The 26,303-nt window shown below is 31.3% G+C and overlaps 1 protein-coding gene across 1 annotated transcript in view; it reads left to right on the forward strand.

Moving 5' to 3' along the window:
• LOC142319721 (homeotic protein spalt-major-like) overlaps positions 1-26,303 on the forward strand; it is a 504,375-nt gene that overhangs the window by 452,753 nt on the left and 25,319 nt on the right. Inside the window, exons 2-3 of the mRNA XM_075357316.1 lie at positions 11,326-11,988; positions 12,097-14,556. Coding sequence (XP_075213431.1) covers positions 11,326-11,988; positions 12,097-14,556 — 3,123 coding nt within the window. The remainder of the gene's footprint in view (positions 1-11,325; positions 11,989-12,096; positions 14,557-26,303) is intronic.

Below are 26,303 nucleotides of genomic sequence, written 5' to 3' on the forward strand. Positions count from 1 at the left end.
TTTTCAACTAATAATTAGCTTCAAAAGATCTTTTTATAGCGATTTTTAATATGAGACATTTAATATCTCATAATTTTAAAAGTTACTTTTTTAAAATATAATTATTTAGGTTATACATTAATGGTAAACGCACTAATATTTTTTCTTTAAATTTGTAAAATTTAAATGTAAAAAACAAAAAACTTCTTATAAAAAAATGTTTAAGTAACAATGAAGGAATTTATTAAAAAAAAAAAAATAAAACAAACATTTTTAATCAGAAGTGTAGTATTCGTTTATTAATTATTCATAGTAAAACGGGTAAGAGTGGCCATCTATAATAGGCTTAAAAAAAAACAAAGAATACTTTGGCATCTCAGTAATTTTTATTTATACCATTAGTTGCTCTTCACTCATGAAAGCATAGCAAAACTTGGAACAGTACCAAGCAATTAAAGGCGATTTTAGTGACTTAGTGTAATATAGTGTAGACGACCGAATCTCTGATACTAAGTTGTATATACATATGTTATAATATTTATTGTGCGTGTGTGTGTTTACAGAATATGTGTGTATGTGTTTTTTAAAAGTAAGCACACGTACGCGCGTGTGGTTTATATATATATAGCCCTTACTCTATGTGAATCTTAAATCAAACAAAACATTATTTTTACATCATTAAAAAACATTTGACATTATTTTTTTTATTTTAGTTTTATAGCTTAAAAAAATTAATATATTTAAGGATTACCACAAAAATTAAATTTTTATTGAAAAATTTTTAAGAGATATATTACACCCCTGTTTATGCGAACTTAGAGTGGACTTGATTATTTCCGGATTAACGCAAAAGGCAAGGTTTCAATAAAAAAAAAAAACTGATTTTAAGACATGAATTATTTATTTATTTAAAATTTAACTTTTTTTTTATCTCAAAAAAAAATTTACAATCGTTTACAATATTAAAGAAACCATAAATAAATATGATCGCATAAAAAAATCACGTGTAAAGAGGCTTCCATCGAAACTCCTCAAAAATTGAAAAACTAATATTCCTACACAGAAAATTAATGTAAATACACACGTAAAGTTAGGTCAGAAAACAGTGCCATTGATAGTTCAACACACAAAAAAAACAATTATAAGAATTAATAAACAAGAAAGATGATTAAACATTAAGAGAAAAAAATAAAAATAAAATTAATAACGAAAGAATAATAAGAAAAATTGAACCAAGTGAAATAATGAATTGACTGATAACACTCAGTTGATGCAATTCAAAATCACGTAACGTCACGTTAGTTCCATAACGTCACACAATGTAAAATAACGTCACAAAGTCCAACATGTGGAATTGTTTTAGCCTTTTAACGTCTTCTCTATTATCTAAAAGGTACTTTAAAAAAATGATACTTCCATTTTTTCATGACACTTTCATTTTTTTTGGTTTGATTGTAACTGTATTACAGTTGTGTCTATTAGACACATAATCAAACCATAAAAATGGAGAGAGGAGGATTAAGGAGGAAGAGAAATAAGTATATATTTTCTTTTAATAGATTACTGACAATAAGCAACTCACTAAAGGATTATATATATTCAACATTACATAGGATTACCCGGAGCCGGATATTAACAGGATAAATATCTCGGACGTACCCACGTGAACATACCATGATACATCCACAACCGAGAACTTTAGTCCACTAATCTCCTACTCCATCCTCCAGATAGTATAAATAGAGAACACACTGGCCAAATCAATCAGTACAGCAGCGATGATCAACGGTGAAGTATTGGATTGTATAATACACGAAGACTGCGAACACGGTGAACGCCTCTGTAATTGTATATATTGTGGCAACAAAGACGAACAGTGTATAGGGTGGTTAACGAAAGTATCCGAGGAAGACTACAAGAAAGACTACGTCGAGAATTTCTGGAAAACAAACGAAAACAGTGCATACGACGAACATAACCACGACACCTACAAAAGATATAAAGAGGAACTGGAAGGACTGGACAGCGGAAGACTTCAAGAAGAAGATCGAACAAATTGCACAAACGATGAACAGTTAAATAATTCACGTGGTTGTTCAACCGCAGTTTGTAATCGCACTTTGTTTTTGCAATTGCTGTATTTGTTCTGGAGTATACGGTATATTCGAGTATCTCACTGTTACGAACCGAGACGCTTCTCCGATGCTTCTCAGTTATTTGTTCTGGAATCGCTATATATCTCGACGTTGCTTGTAATATTAAAAATTATGTACAGTAATAAAGTAATAAAAATACAAATATAGCTTTATTAGAGGTGCAAAGTTTTTTAGTAATATATTTTTATATATACTTGTATATATATTTTTGTTTATGAAAAATTTTTAATAACGTTGATTTTTTTGATATTTTACATAAATATACAGATATAAGATATTAACTTTTTTCAAGTATATAAGAAAAACTTTAGTACTGCCGTAACCTAAAATATGTCTTTTTTTTCCTTGATGATATCGTCAAATAAGCTTAAAACTTGTGCGTGGGATATAGAATTTTTTAGCGTATAAATAATAATACCATCCCTGACCGGGATTTGAACCCGGGACCTTCGGATGGAAGGCGGAGACGCTACCATTCCTACGGAGTTCGGCAATTAAAATTAAAAAGAAATTATTTAGGCGTAGTCTTTCTAAAATTATTTAAGTTCTTCTCAATGCATCTTAAAATTATAAAAAGGTTAAAATTTAAATTAAAAGATGTAAGAAAATTGTATTAATAATTTAATAAAAAAAAAAAATTGAGATTTATTTTGTGGTTAATAGTTAAAAAAAAAAAAAAAAGAAAAAAGTTTAAAAATTTTTCTCAATATAATTTATTTTAAAGTGATTTAATTTAATTTCAATAAGATGTTGTATGTTATAGCAAAAAGGGACAAGATAGAGGGTGCGGTTTATAAGGGATGAATAGTGGGCATTTCACGGTCATGCCACGGCTAGCCGTAAGCCGTTCATTGAATCTGAGAAATTTCAATAAGGGTTAAAGAGCGTTGAAGGGAGAAAATCTTCAATTTTCTGGGCAACAAGAACGGGTGAAGCGAGTATAGATGGTAAAGCGTGGCGGACCCTTTGTACCCTTCAAGGACGTTGTGGTCATAGTCATCGGTATGTCTTGCCGACCATCCCTTTTTTCTTTTATTCCTTGCTGCTGTTATATCATCCGGCTATCCTTCAAAGGGTGTACATTTTTGACTTATATAAAGAGAGTATGGATCTAGTCCTTACGTTTTAAACTTACAACATTTTTTTATCTTAAATTCTAGCAAGGTTTTGTGAATTCAAACAAGGAAATAAACGATGTGTATATTAAAAACGACGTATTATATTAAAAAAAAAAAAAAAAAATGTTCATATACGATTGAAAATGTTCAATTTATAAAATTAATTTATTTTTTATTAATCCCTTTTTTATAAAAAATTAAGTTTTATATATTATTATAATACTTAGTACCCGTTTTATCTGATGATAATATATTGGTACCACTATAATTTCAGAACTGTTATTAAATTTAAATTCATCGATTAATTTACTTTAATGACGATTTTAATATAAAAAATATATATTTAAAAATAAAATAAACCTTCAAAAAAGCCGACATAAAGAAAACAACCATTAAAAAAGTAAAATTATACATTTTCGATTCATTTTTAAAATTTCATTTGTCAAATTCATTAAAATGAAAATCCTTTTATTCGAAGCCGACTTTCGAAAACTGAAATTTAAAGAATTAAAAATAATACGTTTTAAGACGATAAACATAAATAATTATTAGATTCGTCTTCCTTTTTTTAAGTTCGTTAAAAATACGAATCTCGTAAATTCAAATAATTTTTTTTTTTTTTTTTTTTTTTTTTATATATATCCATGTATCTAATTTAGATTAGAGTTTTAATAAAATTTCTTTAATTATTTTTTTTTTAATATTATTAAAACCTGTAATTATTTTTAATAAATATGATTCAGAGATATCTATTAAAGGTTTTTTAAATATATAACATTTTAAAGGCTTTATTGAAACAGGTATATATCCCAAAACCTTTGAATTTATATTAGTTAATACCAGCCTCCAATTCTTTTTTGTTAAATTATTCCCCGCTTTCAAATAAACTAGTTTTTTTGTTTTTTCTTTTTTTTTAACTTCAACAATTACAGTCATTAGCGACTGTAAGTGCAATGCAACTATACAGTTAAATGTATAGTCTTGAACAAACTTAGGCCAACCATTCTTGAAACGTGTAGTTAATTGAAACCCAACCACCAAAGAATACCCCACCGTAGATTGGTCTAGTGATAAACGTGTCTTCGTAAATCAGCTGATTTCGAAGTCGAGATTTCTAAGGTTCAAATCCTGGTAAAAGCGGTTACTTTTATACGGATTTGAATACTAAATCGTGGTGGATACCTACCGGTGTTCTTTGGTGGATGGGTTTCAATTAACCGACCATACATCTCAGAAATGATTGACCTGAGACTGTACAAGACTATACTTAATTTATACTGATACACATCATCCTCTGAAGTAATCCTGACGGTGGTTTCGGAGGCTAAATAAAATATTCAAGTCCGCATAAAAGCGACTAACTATCTTTATTAGGATTTGAACCTGAGAACTTCGACTTCGAAATCAGCTGATTTATAACGACAAGTTTACCGCTAGATCAACCCTGGTGGGTTAATAGTTTACTTATATATATATTTTTTTTAATAATAAATAAATAAATAAATACATTAACTATTTTAATAAATATTTTTATTATTTGGTGAAAAATACATTGCAGTATTGCATGCGTTTTTTTTTCTTTTGTTAATTTTAACGTATGTTAAAATAGGAATAGAGAAAACCACATTTCATTAAAAATAATTTATTTAATGTAAACCGCCTAAGTATTAATATTACTACTACATTACCTTGAACTTAATTGATTTTAATCTCAAAGAAGTTATAAATTACTTTAAAATAGTACCATATTGTTTTTCAATTAAAATATTTTAACTCCGATCGAATCTAATACATCAAGAGAGAATCATTTAACAAGGAATCATCATGTTTGGCTTAGATGCAACTTTTGATGTACTAATGGATGTTAACACTTTCACGTAGCCTACTCGTAGCTAGATTTAGTGTTTGCGTATCTTTGTCTCTAACCATTCTTTCCTTGTTTCACTGTTTTTCTCTCTCGATTTTTTTCCTCTTGACGACTTGCACACTTGTTTATTTTAACTTTTGACGGCAGTTTGGGGTCAACAATCACTAGTAAAAGACCTTTTTTTTTTATTTTGTCCCGTATTACGATAACAAAAAAAACTATAAATATTCCTTCGTACAAAAACAAATTAAGTACCGGTGTACTTTAATCATTTAGTCTATAGCAACTTAAAAAAATAATAAATAAATAAATAAAAACGTATTACAGGAATATGCTATCATTTAAAATAAAAATTTGTTTTTTTTTTATTTTTGGTTTCCAGAAATTAAATGGATTTTAAATTGAGTTTTTTTTTAAATTTATTTCGAGTATTTAAAAAAAAATAAAAATAAAATGACGCTGTTACCTGATGAAAGCTACTAATCATTCTTCCGAAATGAAATTATAAAATAACATTGTTAGATGGTTAGGAACCTTAATTTAAAAAATTTCAGAGTTATAAAGAAAATATTAAGAACATTATAAATTTACTTGTACTTTAATAGACGCCATCCGTTTATGAAATACTTAATAATTAAAAAAATAATTAATAATTCCTGAATGGATTTCATTGAAATTATCCATTAAACTTTGCAAAGCAATAAAAATCATTTTGGTTATAGGCTAAATAAATCATATTTATTTGAAAAGAAACACATTTATCAACTGGAATAAAGTAACATATTTATGAATTGATATATGATGAATGGGGAAAAACAAAAATTAAATTATACAAATTTAACGTAAAACTGAGAAATTTTGAAATAATCACGCATATTTATTAGTGAACTATTGATTTAGTGACATTTAGTGAAGTATAGAAATATTGACATTTAGTGAAATGTTTCACTCAAGAAAAAAAATCAACTTTGTTCTGTTGCAGTTAGCAGAATATTTTTTTAAATACTCATTTTTTTTTTTTTTTTTTTTTTTATTTAGGACATATTATTATTGTAAAATTAACTAGAAAAGAAAATTATAAGATGTATTCAAAGTTAAAAAACACAACAAAGTTAAAATACAGAGTAGATAACGTAGAAGTATTAAGAATAATAAATGAAGATAGAAATATCAGAATGAGGAAAGGAAACTGGATCGGGCATACAATTATGAAAAAAGGAATAATAAAAAATAAATTTTTTGACGATGAAAAAAGAAGAGAAAGGAAGAGGCTGAAGTTAATAAACGGTACAAAGGATAGTAATAAAGTTTATGATAAGACGAAAAGAAAAATACGGAACAGAAATAAATGGAGACCCCATCAGTGGTGCTAGAGACCTGCCAACAGGCGCAACACCACATGATGATGATGATGATGATGATTTTTGAACTGTATCTGTTTTATATTATATTGTACGTATGTTCTGAGTATCTTTTTCTTTATTCTGAAATACATTTGTTTTTTTTTATATTTTCATCTTTTTATTAAGTGTAATACACATTAAACATTAGAATGGTATGTCCAGTACGTAAAATAAACGTATTTTATTTCCCGGTTATCTGAATTTCTGATTATCCGGTTTCGGCCTTGCAAATTTTCAAAACAAGTTATTTTTCTTTTATAAAGAATAATAAAATCTTATTAATTTTGATATAATTTACAAAATATATACGAACATGTTATATTTATCACTTAAATAAAAAAACTTTAAATGAATCTAATATTATATAATACGAAAATTAAGTCAAGCTTTAAGTTATTTAAGAGTAAGATTTGTTTTGGGAATAGTTTCACGTAACTATCCCAGGTTCTAAGAATGTAATAAGCAATGAAGAAAAATTACGTTATGGTCGGTATATCAAGCGGATTGCATCAATTGAAGTATTGTTGGCAGTTGACAGGTGAAATAAAAAAAAATAAAAAACCACAACCACAAAAAATTGTTTAATAGTTTGAAATGTACTGAAGTATCCTATTTTGGATGGAGCGGTGATTTGTCATTTGTCATGAATCGTAATGGCCCTGAAAGACAAGCCGTCATCCATGACTGTGTTGAGTTGTTGAAAGGTGAGGGCAGTTTATTTTTATGCATGATTTAATAAAGTCTAATGCGGACCCGTACGATTATCGTATAGTCTTCTTTTCTTTGTCTATGCGGCGTCTAAGATGACAATGACGACGTAAGGGTTGAATCGGGTAAAAATGCGAGGCCTATCGAAGCGACAGTCAAATCTTACGTAGTTTCCTCTTAGGGTAGACGAGCTGTCACTCATATAACGATCATCGACGGTAAATTATTACAACTGCATGCACCCATCACGGTTGATTTCTCTAGATCGTGCGGTACCAATTCGTATAAAGTGTAAAATATGCTTCGCCTCCACCGCGCCGGATCGTTTGACCCCGGAGGTCCTTTTTCCCACCCGGTCTGCTGCCGTCGATATCGCTTGCGCCGCTCGATCTATCTACTCATGCGGTACTTAACGCTTTGATTTCGACACTTCCGTTCCCCCCCTTTAATTTTTCTCCATCCCCTCTACAAAAACACATCCTCGCTCGTCATAACCCCACCACCCGTTACTAGATATTTCTGATAGATTTCAAATAAATTAAAAAGAAAAAAAGGTAGTATTAGCGGTCGTAACAGCGTTAACAATAGATCAGAATCTGTTAAAAAGATGGAAAAAGACAAAGAACGTTTTACGGTCGGCTGGAACGATCATTCAAGAAGGAGCTTAACTGCTACCGCGATACTCTTTTAGTCTACAATAAATAATGACTCTAATTACCACTACTCTCTTATTTACTACTCTATAAAAAAAAAGAAAAAATACAACGATCGGTTCTGGAAAACAAACTGTGAACTCGATGTTCAAGGAAACTGCCTATAATGAAACGTTTTGCTATATCTCTCGCTTCTCATTATTTTTAGGTACTCCTTTATCACCAGAACATTACGTCTGCGCTTTGAAAATAGAGTAAAAGGGAGTACATCCGCACGCTCGCTTATAGGATACAAATATTTTACAGTGCAACGCATATAAGTTTATATATTTTAATGAAAAATCATACATAATCAACGAAATGTAATTTTTTTTCAATACATTTCTTCTATAAATTGATAATTATTTACTATATTTTAAAAATAAAATAAATTTTATTATTAATAGCTTATAAAAAATAATTTACGAATCTTTAATTAAATTTTTTTAATATAAAATTAATTAATCTCTCGTTATCTCTATGTCTTTCCATTTATATGAACCAGATTAATGCATTTGTATAATAATAGCTACCATCCCTCACGTTCATTTACCTATCTCTCTTCTTTTTTTTTTAAACAACAACAACTGATTTGTGTAATACCATTAGCAAACAACTTTAAAGTAAAATAATGATATAGATTTTGCTCGGTGAAGTAAAACAGCGTAAATACATAACATAACCTAACATAAACATAAACGATAACTTAAAATAAAAATAAATAAAACAGCTTTTTATTATTTTACACCGATTTTAAATATATATATATATATATATATATATATATATATTCTATTTTAATACAACAACATTAATGTCCCTTAGATTTATCTATTCCTTTAACTATAAATTTATTACTGTTTAAACCATTAAAGATGGTTTTATAAATCGACTAAGAATATTACCTTAGCATATGATAATCTGAGAAAATAATATTTGTGTATGTTTTGATCGACTTTGTATTTTAAGAAGTTCTGTTTTTTAATAAAAAAAAACAATCGTTTACTTCTAATTTAGAATGTTAGATAAATAAACAAGTGTATTTCTTATCGATAAATTTAGGATTAACTGCTTTTATATATATATTTAAAATTACTGTATAATTTACTAAATTTTATGTTTTAGTTAATTCTTTGCATATAAATATAATAAGTGCATTGTATTGTTTAAAATACAATTTGTAATATAAAATAATAATTAAACTAGAAGAATGATATAACAAAATAATTACATTGTTATTTACTCGTGGAAGACTTTACCAATTTATTATTGATTGGGTTTTTTGTAAATGAATGTACGAGAAAAAATAACAAACTGTGATGGATTACATTACTAATTAAAAAGTAAAACCTTTTTAGATAATATCAGTGTACGATTTAAATGACATTCATTTAAAATTCGGTCGTATTTTTTTAATGAATTTATTCTTTTTTGATTGAAACAAAGAGAATTTATTCGATATTTGGATGAAGTTACCGATTAAAATGGTATGTAAACTACCTTGAATTAATTACAATGTACGTTGAGATGTGAGCGAATCTACTTTTACTTGTTATTATATAACCGTTATCTAATTCTTTCGTTTCTAAAATAATTTATACTAAATTGTATTTGAATCTATAATAACTGATAAAATAGGGAATGTGTATTCTATAACCTCGTATCGATACATATATATGATTGTAAAAACATTGTTTGTCTTAAATTAAGAAATACTGTATTATTGGAAGATTTTAAAATAAAAACTACTACAATAGTATTTAAGAACTTATTCTTAAATGCTTTTATTTGTCTTCAAATTTGAATATTATTTTTTTTTTTAGTTTAAACGAAAATTGAACAGATGTACAAGATAGAACTATCAGATTTAACTTACATAAAAAGCGAAACGGTTGTTTATTTAAAAATATATTTCCCAGATTGTTTTTGACGCGGTTCAGGTTAGATTCATTTATAGCTAAAGAAAGAAAGAAAGATTATGAGATAAACAGAGAGAAAATCTAAGTAAGGGAGAACTGAAAAGGTTTCGATTTTTTTTTTTCGTACGGCAACAGCTCGGAAGGCCAGTCGCTTGATGTATGTCACGTCTAAGGAGCTATTATTAGTATAAATTATTATCCTTGGCAAGAGTCATATTTTTCGAGCGAGTTGTTGTTAACTTAAGAGAAAACATTAGTCGACGCGAGGCCCGCGCGCCGCTCGGTCGTTTCCAGTAAAAGATGACGGACGATGAGTTGTGTCGACGATGAGGAAGCGGGATTGGTCGGGCGCCTTGCCAGAGACCAGCGCGTTATGAAATGATATTTCTCCGCCCTCCTGTCATATTCGCGCGCACTTAATCATAGAGGCATGCGCAATAATCTCTGTATAGTCATGGCGTAACTGCCCGCCTACAAACAAGCCGACCGGACGCAAAAGAAAAGAAATATCCTGATCTACGTATTATCTTGAATCCATTATTTATCATCGTTTTCTGTTTGATTTTTTTTGCGTTAATCGGCTTAGAAATTTATATATTTATCCTTTAAGACCAATTTTTTATTTAAGAAAGAAGTTTTAATAATAAAAAAGGTAACGATTTTATATTCAACGAGAACTCAGAAATATAAAGTACAATTTGTGATCAATACTTATAACATTCTCTCGTTAATTTGATAAGTCTTTCCTTTTCAGCGTTACGTTTATCTTAATTGTAGATAAAACTTAAGACAGACTAATCCATTCGTAAAAAATTATATAATTACAGGCCGTTCATCCGCGACAACTATTTTTCAATGAACCTTACCGATCTTACTTTTACTAGAATATATAAACTTTTAAACCAACCCTCTAATTTAAGAGGAATGATAAAATAAATTTTGTAATTCTTTTTTTACGTTCAGTAGTCTGTTCTAAGCGTGGTACACTTAGCTTTTTAAACCGGTACGCTTGGTTTTTATCGGTACGCTAGTAAAACTAACCACAGCAATTACATTATTCATTAGGATGTGGTGAATAATCGTATATTTAAAACAATAAAATATAAGAATAATAAAAGTAGCCGATTAATGAGAACGCAGTAAATAAATTATTAAATATCGAAGAATAATTTTTATTATTTTAGTAAAGCAGGATTTTTATTCCTCTTATTAACTCTCAAATAAATCAATCGCCTTTTAATATTTTACGCGTAGTCAACCGAAACGGTTTCTACAGACTAAACTTGTCTTTGTCTCCCCCGCATCGGCCCGTTATTTTAGATCTAAAAATAGTTTGTTTTAGACACATAACATAAACTCATTTTCAAATAGCAGGAAATATATCCTTCCCTAGTGTAATGTCCGCCCTTAACAGAGGGGTTTAAACCCGCTGAACGAGGTTATTTTTATTTATATGAATCTAAAATTTGTCTTTCTTTTGCAGGAGAGGGATCGGTTTCGAGTTCAGAAGAAGATGCGATCAGCGCTTCCGGCTGCAAATCAGAGGATTTAAACCGGGGCGAGCTGAAAAAAGATATTATCCAAAGAAAAGACGTGGCAGAAAGCCCGCAATCGTTAGAAAACGAGGAGGCAATGGCCACCGGAGACGAGGAAGAGGATGACGATGCGGTTCTCGATGAAGGGGGTAAAAGGCAAGAAGAAGCGAGGCGGCAACGACAAGACGCTGAAAATAATAATAGTATAGACGAAGAAACAGAAGCGGAGGGGGAGCTAGCCGGCCTGGGTTTTCCGTTCCCCCTCCCGGCTGCGGCCGGTCATGTCACCTTGGAGGCGTTGCAGAACACAAAGGTTGCAGTAGCACAATTTGCCGCTACAGCGATGGCTAATAATGCGGACAACGCAGCCGCACTCCAAGAACTAGCAGTACTTCAGTCGACTCTATATACGCTTCAGCACCAACAGATGATGCAATTGACTCTCATACAGCAACTGCAACAACAACTCCAGATCACCAGACCCAAAGACGGGTCGCCGCCACCGCCACCGCCACCGCCTCCACCTCTACCGCCACCGCCACCCCCACCGCCGCCTCCTCCAAAGCCACCGACACCGGTCAAACAGCAACAACAGCCACCGCCAACGCCGCTACCACAACTGCAACTGCAGCAACAAGACGTCTCCGTCTCCGTCTCCGTCCCCGCCACCACCCCTCCTACCACTCAATCCGTTCCTCCCTCCTCGCACTCATCATCCTCATCATCGCAGGCTCTGACTCCCTCGACTGACCCTCCCACTCCCAAACCGCCTCCACCTTCACCGCCTGTACCGATTACGTCTCTGCCTCCTTGTTCAATATCGTCGTCTTTCGCTTCGTCCATCATCACGAATTTAGACCCACCTCCCTCACCTAATGAGCCGAACACACTGGAAATGTTACAGAGGAGAGCCCAAGAAGTTTTAGACAACGCCAGTCAAGGTCTTCTTGCCAACAACTTGGCCGATGAACTCGCTTTCAGGAAAAACGGAGGAAAAGGCAGTTCTCTCTCGCCTTATGATTCCAAGTCGGGGGGTCGAAACGAACCTTTCTTCAAGCACCGGTGCCGATACTGTGGCAAGGTGTTCGGCAGCGACTCGGCTCTCCAAATACATATCAGATCGCATACAGGTGAGCGTCCTTTTAAGTGCAATGTCTGTGGCAGTCGGTTCACAACGAAAGGCAATCTGAAAGTCCATTTCCAGAGACACACATCCAAATTCCCGCATATTAAGATGAATCCTAACCCGGTACCAGAACATTTGGATAAGTACCACCCTCCCCTGCTAGCCCAGATGGGAGCACACCAGAGCCTGCCCCCGGGTGCTACACCTCATCATCCGCACCCGCATCCTCATTCCCAATTTCCCAATAGCCCCCCTTTCCCGTCCTCGAGTCTGCCTCTATACAGACCGACTCAACCGCACCATGACCTCGTCTTGCCACCCCACCATAGACCTCAAGATCCGCTTTTAAAACCGATCCTTCCTCTCCCTTTATACGGTCCTCGAGGGGAGCAGGAGATGCCGGAAAACCTTAGCAAGCCCGTACAGTCGTCTACACATTCCTCGTCTCCTCCGGCCTTGGATCTGGGAGACCGCTACAAAAAGGAAAACCACGAAGACGAAACGAGACTGATGTCCGATTCCGGAGAGCCGCCCTGCAGTGAAAGCCGTTTGAGCCCCAAACGAGAAATGGAAGGAGAAGGAGAGTCGGAGCACGATCCGGATCAGGAGCGATATCCGTCCCCGTCACAGTACGACGACTGCAGTCTAGACAGCAAGTACAGCAACGAAGATCTCCTGATGTGTCACGAAAGTCCAGGGATGGATAAGAACGAAGACAGTCTTCAAGATCAGCCGGAGAACCTCTCGAACAAAAGTACGTCAGAAATTCACTTTTCTTTATCCACTGATCAACGCTTACCTCCATCGTTTCCGTTTCCGAACACTATTTCACCTCCTAGTAGTACATCCTCTGGAAGTCTACACACCCCCAGAGCCTTTTCTATTACGCCTAGCGATATAGATCCTTCCAAAGATCCTGCCATCTACACCAGCCTACTCCCGCGTCCTGGAAGTACTGATAATTCTTGGGAAAGTCTGATAGAAGTCACTAAGACTTCTGAAACATCAAAACTACAACAATTGGTTGATAATATAGAACATAAATTAACAGATCCTAATCAATGCATTATCTGTCATCGTGTTCTTTCTTGTAAGAGTGCGTTGCAGATGCATTACCGCACCCATACTGGGGAGCGGCCGTTCAGGTGTAAGATATGCGGTAGAGCATTTACTACCAAAGGCAATTTGAAAACCCATATGGGTGTTCATCGGATTAAACCGCCGATGAGAGTGTTACACCAGTGTCCGGTGTGTCATAAGAAGTTCACCAACGGCCTGGTGTTGCAACAGCACATCAGGCTGCATACAGGAGAGCCGACAGACCTCACGCCCGAACAGATCCAAGCAGCCGAAATCAAAGACTACATGATCCCACCCCCGTCCTACCATCATCCCCCACCTCCACCACCGGAGTCCTTCCTTTCACATCCTCATGCACATCCTGCACCCGGCTTCTCCCATGCGGGCGTGCAGGAAGACAGTAAATCCATATTTAATGATATATCATCATCTAAAGAGGATTATAAATTAGATGAAAATCGGCCAAATAGTTGTAGTCCTATACCATTAAATTCCAGTTTTTCTACCTCATTAGCGGCCTTGGAAAACCAAGTACGCACTATTACTACAATAGCTGCCCAGTACAATACTACATCTAATTCTCATTTAAGTCATTCATCTGAGGATTTGTGCAATAACAAAATATTCACCCCTATTCCAGTGAACGGCGAAAAGTCGCCGGGCTCGAGAGGGTTGGAAAGTCCAAGCGGGTCTGAGGGGCAGCTGACACCATCTCCCCACCCCTCAAACCCTGTCCAGATTCCTCAACGACCAGTGTCAACGCAGCGACCGCCAAGCCCGGCGGCATCGGAGTCGAACTCGTTGGGGGCCCTCGACCTGACGCCTCGGGCTCCTCACAGCGTCTTCTCCGGGTTCGGCCTCCTGCCCCCTGCCGCCTCCTCGCCGCTCATCACGTCCGCTCTCTCGTCGCTCACTTCTTCGGTACTAACATCGACTGCGTTCAGCCCCATAGGATTGGCGGTCGGACCCACAGGTAGGACTCCTTAATCTCTTTATTCTCCTGCCTGTTCCTAGTTTCCGTGTTTCCAGATGTGTGTGTCTGTTTTAAAAGCAATCTTTTGTTTTTATTATTTATTGTACAACCTTTTTGCAAACAAAACAGATCGTTTTATTAAGAGGTGTTTGTAAAATAAAAAAACTGCGCATTATCTGACGATAACGATCCGTACCGATTTTATCTCATACCTTTAAGGGTATCACTGCGGTATTGTTATTTCGATTAAAAAAAGGTATTTCTGGATCGAAAGTAGGAATAAAGTTAAATTTGTATAAGACCAAACTGGAGTGCAGTCGCTGTATTCGTAGGACCTATTACTGACGAAGCTGGATGGATTCTGATCTAGTTCTGGCATTAAGTCAAGCACGCCGGATACAATTGAATAACACAATCGAATTCTTCTTTGAGTAATGATATGCATTGACATTTTAATGTCTAGTACATCGTCCCCTGTTTATATATAGGCATCGAATGTTAGCTGCTTGCAAAACTTTATAAATAGACAGACAGACAGACTTTGAGCACTCGCCGTTAACTTCACCTCCTCTATGACCAACATCGTAAATTTATTCGCGTAGTTTTCGCATCGTTGTAGTCGTACCGTTTTCATGCACCGTATGTGCTAATGCAAATTCAGAATTTTTGTACTCTGATCGTATATCCCTCGCTAAATTAAAATACTTTTTTTTCTCGTTCAACTTAAGCGCATGAATTAAATTCCATTTACTGATACGTGTATATCTCGATAATACCTTTCTTAGTGTAATTTATATATTTTTTTTAATGTTCGTATTAATGAAACATTACACGCAATTTTTAATATTAATAATATAAATTCAACTATTATTAAATCACTAATAGTCTCAATACTTCATTTCTTCATTTAATAGTTAGTAAATATATTTGTTTTGACATCGTATAATATAAAAATAGTTCGTACTAGTTATGAAAATCGTAGTTTCATAAGAATTGCTAATCATTTTATGAAAGACCTAATTCTCCATTTCGTATATTACTATAAATATTTTTCTTTTTTTATTTTACACCCAAAATAAAAATAAAGAATTATAATAAATAATTTTTTAAAAATTCATTCTAGCAGCAGAATATCATTTTTTTGTTAAAATTAATTTAACTTTTTTTTTCACTTAATACTTTTTCATTAATTTTTTATTCGTTAAGTATTTCGATTATCAAGACCAGTACATCAGAAATGATTTTTTTTTTTACGAAATTTAATTCAAATTTAATAGAAATAGATATTTTCTGTCGATCTATGAAATAAAATGAATTGCTTTAAAAATCAATTAAGTGATTCAGATTTATTTCGCTTTTATTTTGTTAGGTTTTATTATAACTATGTTATGTTTTCTATCTCGTTACCTCATATTTAAATATATTTTAACTGATAATTTTTTTTTTTTTTTTTTTAATTAACATTTTTATTTCTCTAAGCCAATTTTCAAAATTTTTCTTGCCCATTAATTATATTTTCCTGCTGTTTTTTAATGAATTTTTTTAAAATGTGTGGAATTTAAATTTGTGCCTATTGATTTCTCCAACTGATTATGAGAAATTATATAAGCTATAAAAATAAATAAAAAAAGATAATATTAAGAAAGAAAATTTTTTAATATTTTTTATTTATAGTCGCATCAATAGTTAAAGTCATTGACTATAAATGTATCGGTAAACGTGTATTCTTGAACAGACTCAGGCCCACCATTCTTGAGATTTGCGATTAATTGAACCCCCGACCACCCAAGAACACCGGTATCCACGATATAGTATTCAAATCCGAATAAAAGCAGCGATTAGTTTTACCAGGATTTAAACCTAAGAACCTTAAACTTCTAAATCGGTTGATTTACAATGATGAGTTTTACTATTATACCGATCCGTTTGATTAAGAAAGAAAATTGTTTAATTAATTTTATAATTTTTATAATATTTTGGAAAAAATTGGATTGAAAAATTCAGGAAAGAACAGTATTATATTATTTGTACAGGAATCAGATGATAGAGATAAAAATAGAAGATAACAAAGATAAACTACTGTTCAAAAGAGATAAAAGGACAAGCATATGTAAAATATTTCCCGTTTGATTTTCGACATTTATATTAAAGAAGCTATAAAGGAATTGAAAGACAAATTTGAGCTTGAAAAATAAGATTCAGGGAGAGAAGATATCTTTAAAAGTTTACTGATAACATTATTCTTTTGGCAAAACTTAAAAATTACTCAGAAAAGATTGTAAATATTCTTTTTCGTAACATGTACGTTGCAATCTGTTCAACCGTTGAGATATAAGCAAACACCTCACCGCTCAATGAGATGAGGATGATTGTATGACATGTAAATGAGTGTAGTCTTGTCAGACTCAGGCCGACCACTCCTGAGACGTATGGTTATTTGAACCCCAACCGCCAAAGTACACCGACATCTATTGTCTAGTATTCAAATCCATATAAAAACAACTAACTTTTACTAGGATTTGAACCTTAGAACTTTCGAGTTCGAATATTAGCTGTTAAACAATTGATTACGACGAAGAGTTAACTATCAGACTAGGCCCGTGTGCTTGTTAATTTTACGGATTTATTTTTTGGAGAGAAGCATTGACAAAATAAAGAGCATATCAAAAATTCTCTTAGGCAAGTAAAAAGAAATTTCCACGCAAAAAAAAATGATAATATCAAATATTGGTCTAAAAATATAAAAAAAAATTCTTTAAAATATTTATTTAGAATTTGTTTACATCAAAAATTAATTTAAATGTCAGGAAAAGATTTTTGAAAGTGTATGTTTGGAGTGTCGCTTTATATGGAAATGAAACTTGGACGATCGGAGTATCTGAGAAGAAAAGATTAGAAGCTTTTGAAATGCGGTTCTATAGGAGAATGTTAAAAATCAGACGGGTGGATAAAGTGACAAATGAAGAGGTATTGCGGCAAATAGATGAAGAAAGAAGTATTTGGAAAAATATAGATAAAAGAAGAGACAGACTTATAGGCCACATACTAAGGCATCCTGGAATAGTCGCTTTAATATTGGAAGGACAGGTATAAGGAAAAAATTGTGTAGGCAGGCCACGTTTGGAATATGTAAAACAAATTGTTGGGGATGTAGGCTGTAGAGGGTATACTGAAATGAAACGACTAGCACTAGATAGGGAATCTTGGAGAGCTGCATCAAACCAGTCAAATGACTGAAGACAAAAAAAAATTTATTTAGAATGTAACGCTTCATATCAGTAAAATACGGATAACAAACAAAAACAAAAAGGAAAAAATACACACTTTTTAAATATGTTTTTATTGGAAATGTTAGAAATTATGTGGATGTATGAAGTACGAAATGTAGGGAAGACAAATTTATATTAAGATTCTAATAAAGTTTAAGATTCGTTGGCAGTGTATTAAAACATATTTAATTATTACAAAGTATACAAATTAAAATCAGTATATGAAGATGATTGAGATATAAAGGAGGCACTGAAAATTTAAGATACCAGTAATTATTCTCTGAGGATAAAAGATCAACGCAAACAAAAAGGAATGCAGGAACCATTCAAATGATTGATGACTCAAAAAAGATGTATCCAATTTAACTTTTTGAGTGAAATCTTCATAATTTTATTAGTAACGTATTTTTGAAAGAATTTTGATAGTCAAATAATAAAGATTGAGAATACTATTTTTATTCTGTTATTAGAAAATTAAAACTTAATAAGAGTAGCCCCTAGTTAAATTAAGTTTTGTTTCAATAAGGTTGTACAATTAAAAAAAATAACCCGAATTAAACAAAAAATTAAAAATAAATTTGAAAATAAAATTCGTTAAGTAAAATTTATGCATTATATATTTTAATATTAAATTCGGTCATCAAAAATAAATTTCGTTCACATATAAACTGCTCACTTATTGTTTGTTAAATTATATTACTATTTATCTGCTTTTAAATATTGTTTCTGCTTTAAATTAGATTAGTGCATGTTATTATGTATTTAAAGCTAACTAATTTAGAATTAGAGTTTTATAAATTTATTTATGTATTTATGTGCTTGTTTTTATTAAAATATTTCAGCATTTTAGTTAGTTATAAATGTTATATTAGTTTTTTGCTTATAAATTTAAGTTTTGTTGAATTTTAATAAAATTATTATTTAGAAATACATAAATTATTAAATTAAACTGAAATTTGCATGAATTTTTGTATTGGTTTCATCATTTTTATATTTATATATTACTATATTTCTGTGTTAATTTATAATTAATTTAGACAATATTAATTATTACAATATCACGTAATCATTTTTAAAATATATTTATATTTAATTATTAAATAGTTAATATATTTAATATTTATTTTATTATTAATTATTATCCTTTTATTTTTTTAAATTTAAAAAAACGTATACGCTTTAAGGAAATTTTAAACATTTATACATCCCTGAGTAGACTTAGGTATTTTAATTCTTTCATGATTTCATTGATAACAGCCTAGTATTGACTGTACACGAAATACTATTTATTCATAGAATAAATTAATTAATCTTTGCAACCAAATTGCAAACGTAATGGAGGCCAGTTACGCTAACGAATTGGCTTCATCTAAACGTTTTTTATAAGCGTTAGTATAAATAGTTTTCATCCGTTTTAAAAACTATATTAATACTGATGGAATTAAAGAAACAAAAAAATATTTATAACAAACATTAATTTAATTTATTTGTATTCATTTCTATTTTATAAGTAAGGACTGTTTTATGCATCTAAGTAGTACAATTATTTTTAATTTTTCAAATTTCAAAATTTATATTTTATGTAAATTATATTTTTCGATTGGAGTTTTGTAGTAATTCATTTTTATGTTCCGCAGTAATGTAACTGCGCGTATTTTATACATCCAGTACATAATGCAGTTTTCTGCATAAGGTATAATACTTTTTTCTGAATGTACGTTGTATAACTAACACAGTTATTGTATACTCTATAACTGAATTAAAACCCACATTCTAAATGTTATATGCTCTGAAAGAAAAAATTTAAATATAATTTTAGGCAAAATATATTCTTTAATAGATTAATCAGATTTAATAAATTAATAATGTTTTTAATAATTAAATACATGAAAATTTAAATTTATTTTTAAAAAATGATGAGTTAAAGCTGACCTTGATCTTAATATAGAAATTCCCTAATTCTTTTTTTCAAATATTGCTAAATGAGAGTTGAATAGATAGGCAGCTGTTATTTAGCTTATTAACTCTCCAGTTCTACCAATATTATTTTTTAAATTAAAAAAAAAAAAAATTTTAATCTAAACAAACAAAAAATTGCCAAATTTTAATTTAAACATTAAAAAAAATCCCTTTCGGTACGTCAAAAGGCGGGGGTAGATTTCACCGGTGCTAAGCATGGGATAAAAATGATTTCCACCTTAAAGTAAAGAAACACTTCAAATTTAGCCAATACGACAATGGTAGCATGTGAAAAAAGTTTCACATGTTTAGCGTAAGACAAGCACCATCTTCTTACAACTCCAGCAACATTTTGGTCATCCCTTGCCGTAAGGAATTGGTCATATCAAAACTTGTTTCGGAAAAACGTTTTAGGTACTATTAGAGGACTAACAAGCACTTTAAACCGATTCGATACTTACCTGTTAAGAGTGGTATAATTGTTTTGTCTCCGAAACCCCATTTTTTTTCACCCCCCTGGGCCAATGGTTGTTTATATCAAAAAACGTTACTTCGATAAGTTTTAGGCTCTTATCCAAAGAATAGTAGAAACTTTCAACAAATTCGATATTTTACTTAATAAGAAAATGATAGCGATATTTTGGTTTTTCAAAAAAGCCCCCTATTTCCATCCCCATAGTCCAATTTTGCCCATTAACGAACTCGTCTGAGATTTTAAGTCGTTATATTTAATGTAACAATTTGAAAGTGATTGGTGCAAAATTACGGCAGTTATGTGTCCACAAGAAAGTGAAAAAAAAAGAAAAAAACATATATATATATATATATATATATATATATATATATATATATAAACTTTTGAACTGATGGTGGTTTTGGGGTCTGGTGGATGTGGAACGCGAAGATATGTCGAAATTTTCCGGAAGTCGAATCGTGGTACCCATTACAATAGGCAGCTTTCTTACGAAATCTACCTAATAACCATGAAAAATATTCCTAATAGAGTAGGAATTGCTACGAAGATTTTCATGGCATTTTCAAGACACAAATTTGGAACTTATAATTCGTTAATTGCATTTTTTTCCTTTTTTTATTATTACATGCCATAAAATAATTTATTGAAGAATGTTTTAATAAAAAATATTGAATTTTTAAAATTTTTTTCTGGAATTTTCTGTATTACATTAATTATTATCCTTTTTAATTACTTTATTATTTAGGTTCATCCTTTTTAATATGAAAATCAAATTTTCTTATATACTAATAAGAAAACAGTTTATAAAAAGTTTAAAAAAGAATTTTTTAAGATGATGAATTCAGTACATTAGCTCGATGCATGCGCATAGGAATTGATGTAAAAATTTTGTAGTACATGAAAAAATATCAAGCTCGTTCGGGATGCAAATCTTATTCTTTTCCAGTAAAGTTTCGATCCAATCTATAAAATCAATTGTGTATTTGATGAACAATTCGAGATAGTTCATGTCATTTGGATTTGGAGTTAATACTATGTCTTCGTTAATTTTCAATCACGAAAAATTGCAAAGCGTCAAATTATTTGAATAATATGTTCATTCTGTAACTCCATATCATATTATCCGTTCAGGAAACAGTTTAATTGAGATGGTTTCTAATTTGAAGAGCTTAATGAAAATGTACCACAACTTACTACAAAAATTCGGGTTGAGGATGTCAAATACAGTTATATTTAAAGGATAGCAAATAACATAATCTAGTAAAAATCTCAAGATATAAATCATTTATTACACTTTCGTTAAAGAAATAAAATCCCGACATTCTAGTTTTGTTTTATGATCACATACAAAACATGAGCTCCAAGTACATTAAGCACCTTCTCCATAAGTATAATTAAGCAAGAATTTATTAGATGGTACTGATAAGCAAAATTTTAACGGTTTAATAAGCAAATTAATTTGAAGCATGCTTCACTGAACTATATCGTTGACTAGAAAAATTAAAATCTGTTCCGAGATGAATTTCTTCATTCTATCAAAATTATCTTCACGAAGTGCGTGAAATAATTTCGGCCGATGAGACCAAAACTTCAATCCATTTAGAATCTTTTTTTAATTTTCTCTGTATATTTTCAGCCACACCGAAATCTTTCTAGTCGATGTTTAATTTAAACGCAATAAGTTGCTTCATTAAGTGCAAATTATTTTAGTTCTACCTAACCGTAAAAAATATTCACTGCCTTTAATATTTTAGGAAATCGTACATAGAATTCTTCATCGATAAGAGCACGGTGTTCTTAAATTTTACTTTCTAGGCAACATAGCTATGCTGCAAGAAGGAAGTAATCGTCAAAAAAATGAGGAATGATTTTTTTTGCATTTCTCAACGTTTCATGACTCAGAGACCCCCAAAAACAAAAAAAAAGTGGACCGGCAGTAATTCTCCTTTGAATATTGGCAATGGCCTGTGGCGTCTTAACGGAAGGTTGCCTATTTCGTTTTGCATTTGAAACCGAACCTGTTGTACACAATTTTTTAACTAAATCGTATGTCACTCTTTGCTGAGATACAGGCACTCGAAAAATTTTCTACGAATACTTGACGTGATTCTTCAAACGATCCAGAACGAATATAGGCCTTAACTATAGCTATCCTCTCCTGGATTGAATAAGGCATGTTTTTCTTCTTTATTTTCCCCGCCCTTCAGAGCCAGACACGCACTCTGGGGGTATGCCATTGTCTCAAACCACCTGGGAAATAACTCTGGGCCCGGCTATGCCGTTCCCAAGGCCCCACCCAGGCAGCCGGGATTCGGTGTGTTTTTGCCATGACTCAAATAAGAAGACCCCGAGGGTTTACCCTCACCTAGACTCCGGTCTTTACGTTGCCTCGCCTCAAATGGGGAACGCCCGAACGGATCCCCCACCAGGACTACGATCTTAATTTTTCCCCCGGCGGCTCGGGAAGAAGTCCCCGCACGATCATCGAAAGCGAGACGCCGGAGCATCCCATCCCTCCTGGACGGGGCTGTCCCAGACCGGAACCGCGTGGTATCCAGATGTAGTAGCAGCCGATCCTCATGCCGCATGGGTAATTTTCCAACCCCGGCCTCCAGGGACGTGTCCGTGCACATTACAGGAAGAACATTTTCCCTCCTGGCGACAGTCCTTCCTGACGTGGCCTGCCTCTCCACAATTAAAACAGTGGCCGGTACGGTCCGGGCCACTACACGCGTTTGCCCTGTGCCCCGGACGCCAGCAGCGGTCCTTCAGGGATAATAAGGCATTTTACACAAACACAACTGCACTCACAATACTGAACTGCAACAAAACTGCACTGACACGTAACCACCTGATAAACGGCAGCAACAATCAGTAGTAACATATACATCCACTAGTCGCGCTAGTTGTGTGAGAGTCTCATAAATAGTGTTGGGTAGCGGTTTCAGTATAGGTTCGGTTTTACATTGTTCATCCTACATGTATTAGCGTGTTTGAAGCTTAATAATAACTTTTTACTTGATAAACCGATTTTGATGAAATTTTGTACAGAGACTCATGTACATGGGGAAATTTGTTAATAACATTTTGGAATTATATCTCCAAGGGATGGCCTAACTAGTTTTCTGGAGTTAATTTTCTCAAAAGTTTGTTATACTTTATATTAAACTCAGTATATGCGTGCATGCATATCTTATCATTTTTTAAAAGAGTTTTCCTCAAAATTTCACCTTCCTCAGGAATCGGCGAAAATTATACTTTTTTATTGCATATCTTTTAACTGAATTTTTTTATGCCTTCCTAGGTATAGTAATAATGTAAGTGACCCCAAAATAAAAATACCTTGTGGTAAATATTGGGGGTAAATGATCCGACCTAAGTTTAAAAATATCGGTAATTATGAATTCCTTAAGTTTTTTTTTTGTTATTTTCATACATCATTATTTTTTCTATTATATAAGAATAAATTATTAACGCTTGGAAAGTATTAAAAGTTTCTTGTTACTTTTTGTTTCATCAGCACTAAAACAGAAAACTTCTTATTTAAATACCATTTCTCGTATATATCATTCTTCTTATTACAAAATCAATCGTATTTAAATACCATTTTTCTCATTACAGATACAAAAATTAACTGAACAAATGAATAGTATCTCCTAATTACTACAGTCTGTAAAACTAAAATTTCCCGTATGTAACAGAATATTACAAAATTTGAATTTGCGTGAAAGTGAAACAGATTTTTAACCCAAATTTTATATTTAATTAGATACGACCGTTGAAATAAATTTAAAAAATATGTACGCTAGTTATTTTATAAAACTTTAAATGTTTTTCAGGATGTGTTTACAAATGTTTTATAAATATAGTACTGTTACTCATTAGTCTTACTTGTGTCGTTCTATAAATACACACAGACCTTCGTATTGTAATATGAAGGTTAATTTTAAGTATAATTATTCACAAAACGCATTTCATGCGTTTTAAAGTGAACTACTTGATCGATTTTAGAATTATAAAAGTATTCACAAAACAAAAAGCTATAAGAATATTTAATTATTTTTTATCGTTAAAAGAATTTCACAGCATGAGGAAATGAATACAATGACATTGTTATAAAAAATTACGGAACATCTGCGTATCCAGATTAAATGAAACAATATTTTACTATGTTATTTTTTTGTATTTGTTTTTTTTTTTAGATGTCTTGAAGATTTCATGTTTTAAGATAAAATTAATTATTTTCATTTTATTTTATTTTATTTTATTTTATTATTATTATTTTTATTTTTTTGTTTTTATTAGTATAGAATTACAGTTAGAATGACAACTAATTTTTTTTTATACGTAAATTTAATTCAGTATATATAATAATTTTATTAATTTATATTTGAAAATACATTTGCTGTTGTACTCGTAATATTTTTTATTAAATTTAATTTGGAAATATTTTGTTAACGTATTTAAAATATATATATATTTAGAGTTTATAAATTTTAATTCGCCAACCTTTTCGCACATAATAGCAGCATTATTAATATTAATTTTTGCAGCTCAGTTCGCTTCACGAACTAATAAAAACGGTAGGTAAGTTAATTATGACAGAAAAGAATTATTAATCTATCTTAAAATTTTTTTTATGAATTGAAAAAAATATATAATTTGATTATTAATGTAGTAAGCGACCGACCGCTGTAGTTACGTTAGTTCTTAGATGGCGCCACTAAAATAAGAAAATTGTTAAGTTTGATTAGATTATAACTATTTATTTTCTTATTTCAATATAGTGTTTCAGTAGTGGTATCTAAGAATTCTTTAACTACAGTGGTAGATCGCCTACTACATTAATACCATAATTTATTTAATTTTTATTATAATAAAGAAGAAGTAATTACTTTTTTTCTTTTAAAGTAGCCGATAGTTTTTAATGTAAAAAATTATAAACGTTTAGGTTACAAATTTAATTATTAATTACGAGTTACGTTTATAAAATTCTTATATCTTTTTGTTATCATTAAGGTATAAATTATAAAAAAAATATTACGGTATATAAGCATTCTTAGATTATTTGTTTTATTTAAATATTATTATTTTTGTTATTGATTATATTTGATAATTTATGATTGGTCTAGTGGTAAACCTTTACGTAAATCAGCTGATTTTGAAGTCGAGGACAATTACAGTCTAGTCGCTGATGACGTTAATTGTTGACGGTTATATATAAAAAGATATTAAAGAAAAAAAATTCAGTAAAAATAATTTAAAAAAAAAAAGTCGCTAACTACATAAGTGACATTTCTAAAACTTTCAGACATAAATAAAAATATTTCTAATATTTTTGTCGTCACTGCATACTATAGTTATAAACATTGAAAATAGTTTTGAGTAAGTTTAGATTATCAGTCAAATATAAAGTGAACTATTTTTTTTTTTAATACTTTTATTTAGAGTCACATCAACGATTAAAGTCATTAACGACTTATCAATGTATTGTAACCGTACCGGTAAATGAATGGTCTTGAAAAAACTCAAGTCGACCATTCCTGAGACGTGTAGTTAATTGAACCCCAACCACCAAAGTACATCGGTCTAGTATTCAAATCCGTATAAAGCAACTAAACTTTACTAAAATTTGAACTTAAGAACCTTTGACTTCGAAAATAAGCTGATGAACCATATGATTCGCATTGACGAATTTACCACTAGACCGGGCCCGTTGGACAAATACATTATATATAAGGAAATCCCTTCATTTTAAGATTATTATCGCAAATATTTAAAATTTTATTTAATTATTATTTTGTGTTTTGTTTATATACGTATATATATTTTTAATTAATTATCGTGCTTAAAAATACATGGGCTCTTCGAGGAATGTTTAAATAATATTTTTGGGGGAGATGAAATATATATGAATATATTAAGATAAGATAAGAAGGAAAATTATAAATCTAAAAGTCAAAAAAAAAATTTTTTTTCATTTTCGTATAAGGTAAATTATATTATTTCTTTTCTTTTTTAAAAAGTTTTCTTGTTATTGTAAT

This window comes from Lycorma delicatula, chromosome 2, assembly GCF_047948215.1.
Source record: "Lycorma delicatula isolate Av1 chromosome 2, ASM4794821v1, whole genome shotgun sequence".
In the NCBI taxonomy this organism is placed as follows: Eukaryota; Metazoa; Arthropoda; class Insecta; order Hemiptera; family Fulgoridae; genus Lycorma; species Lycorma delicatula.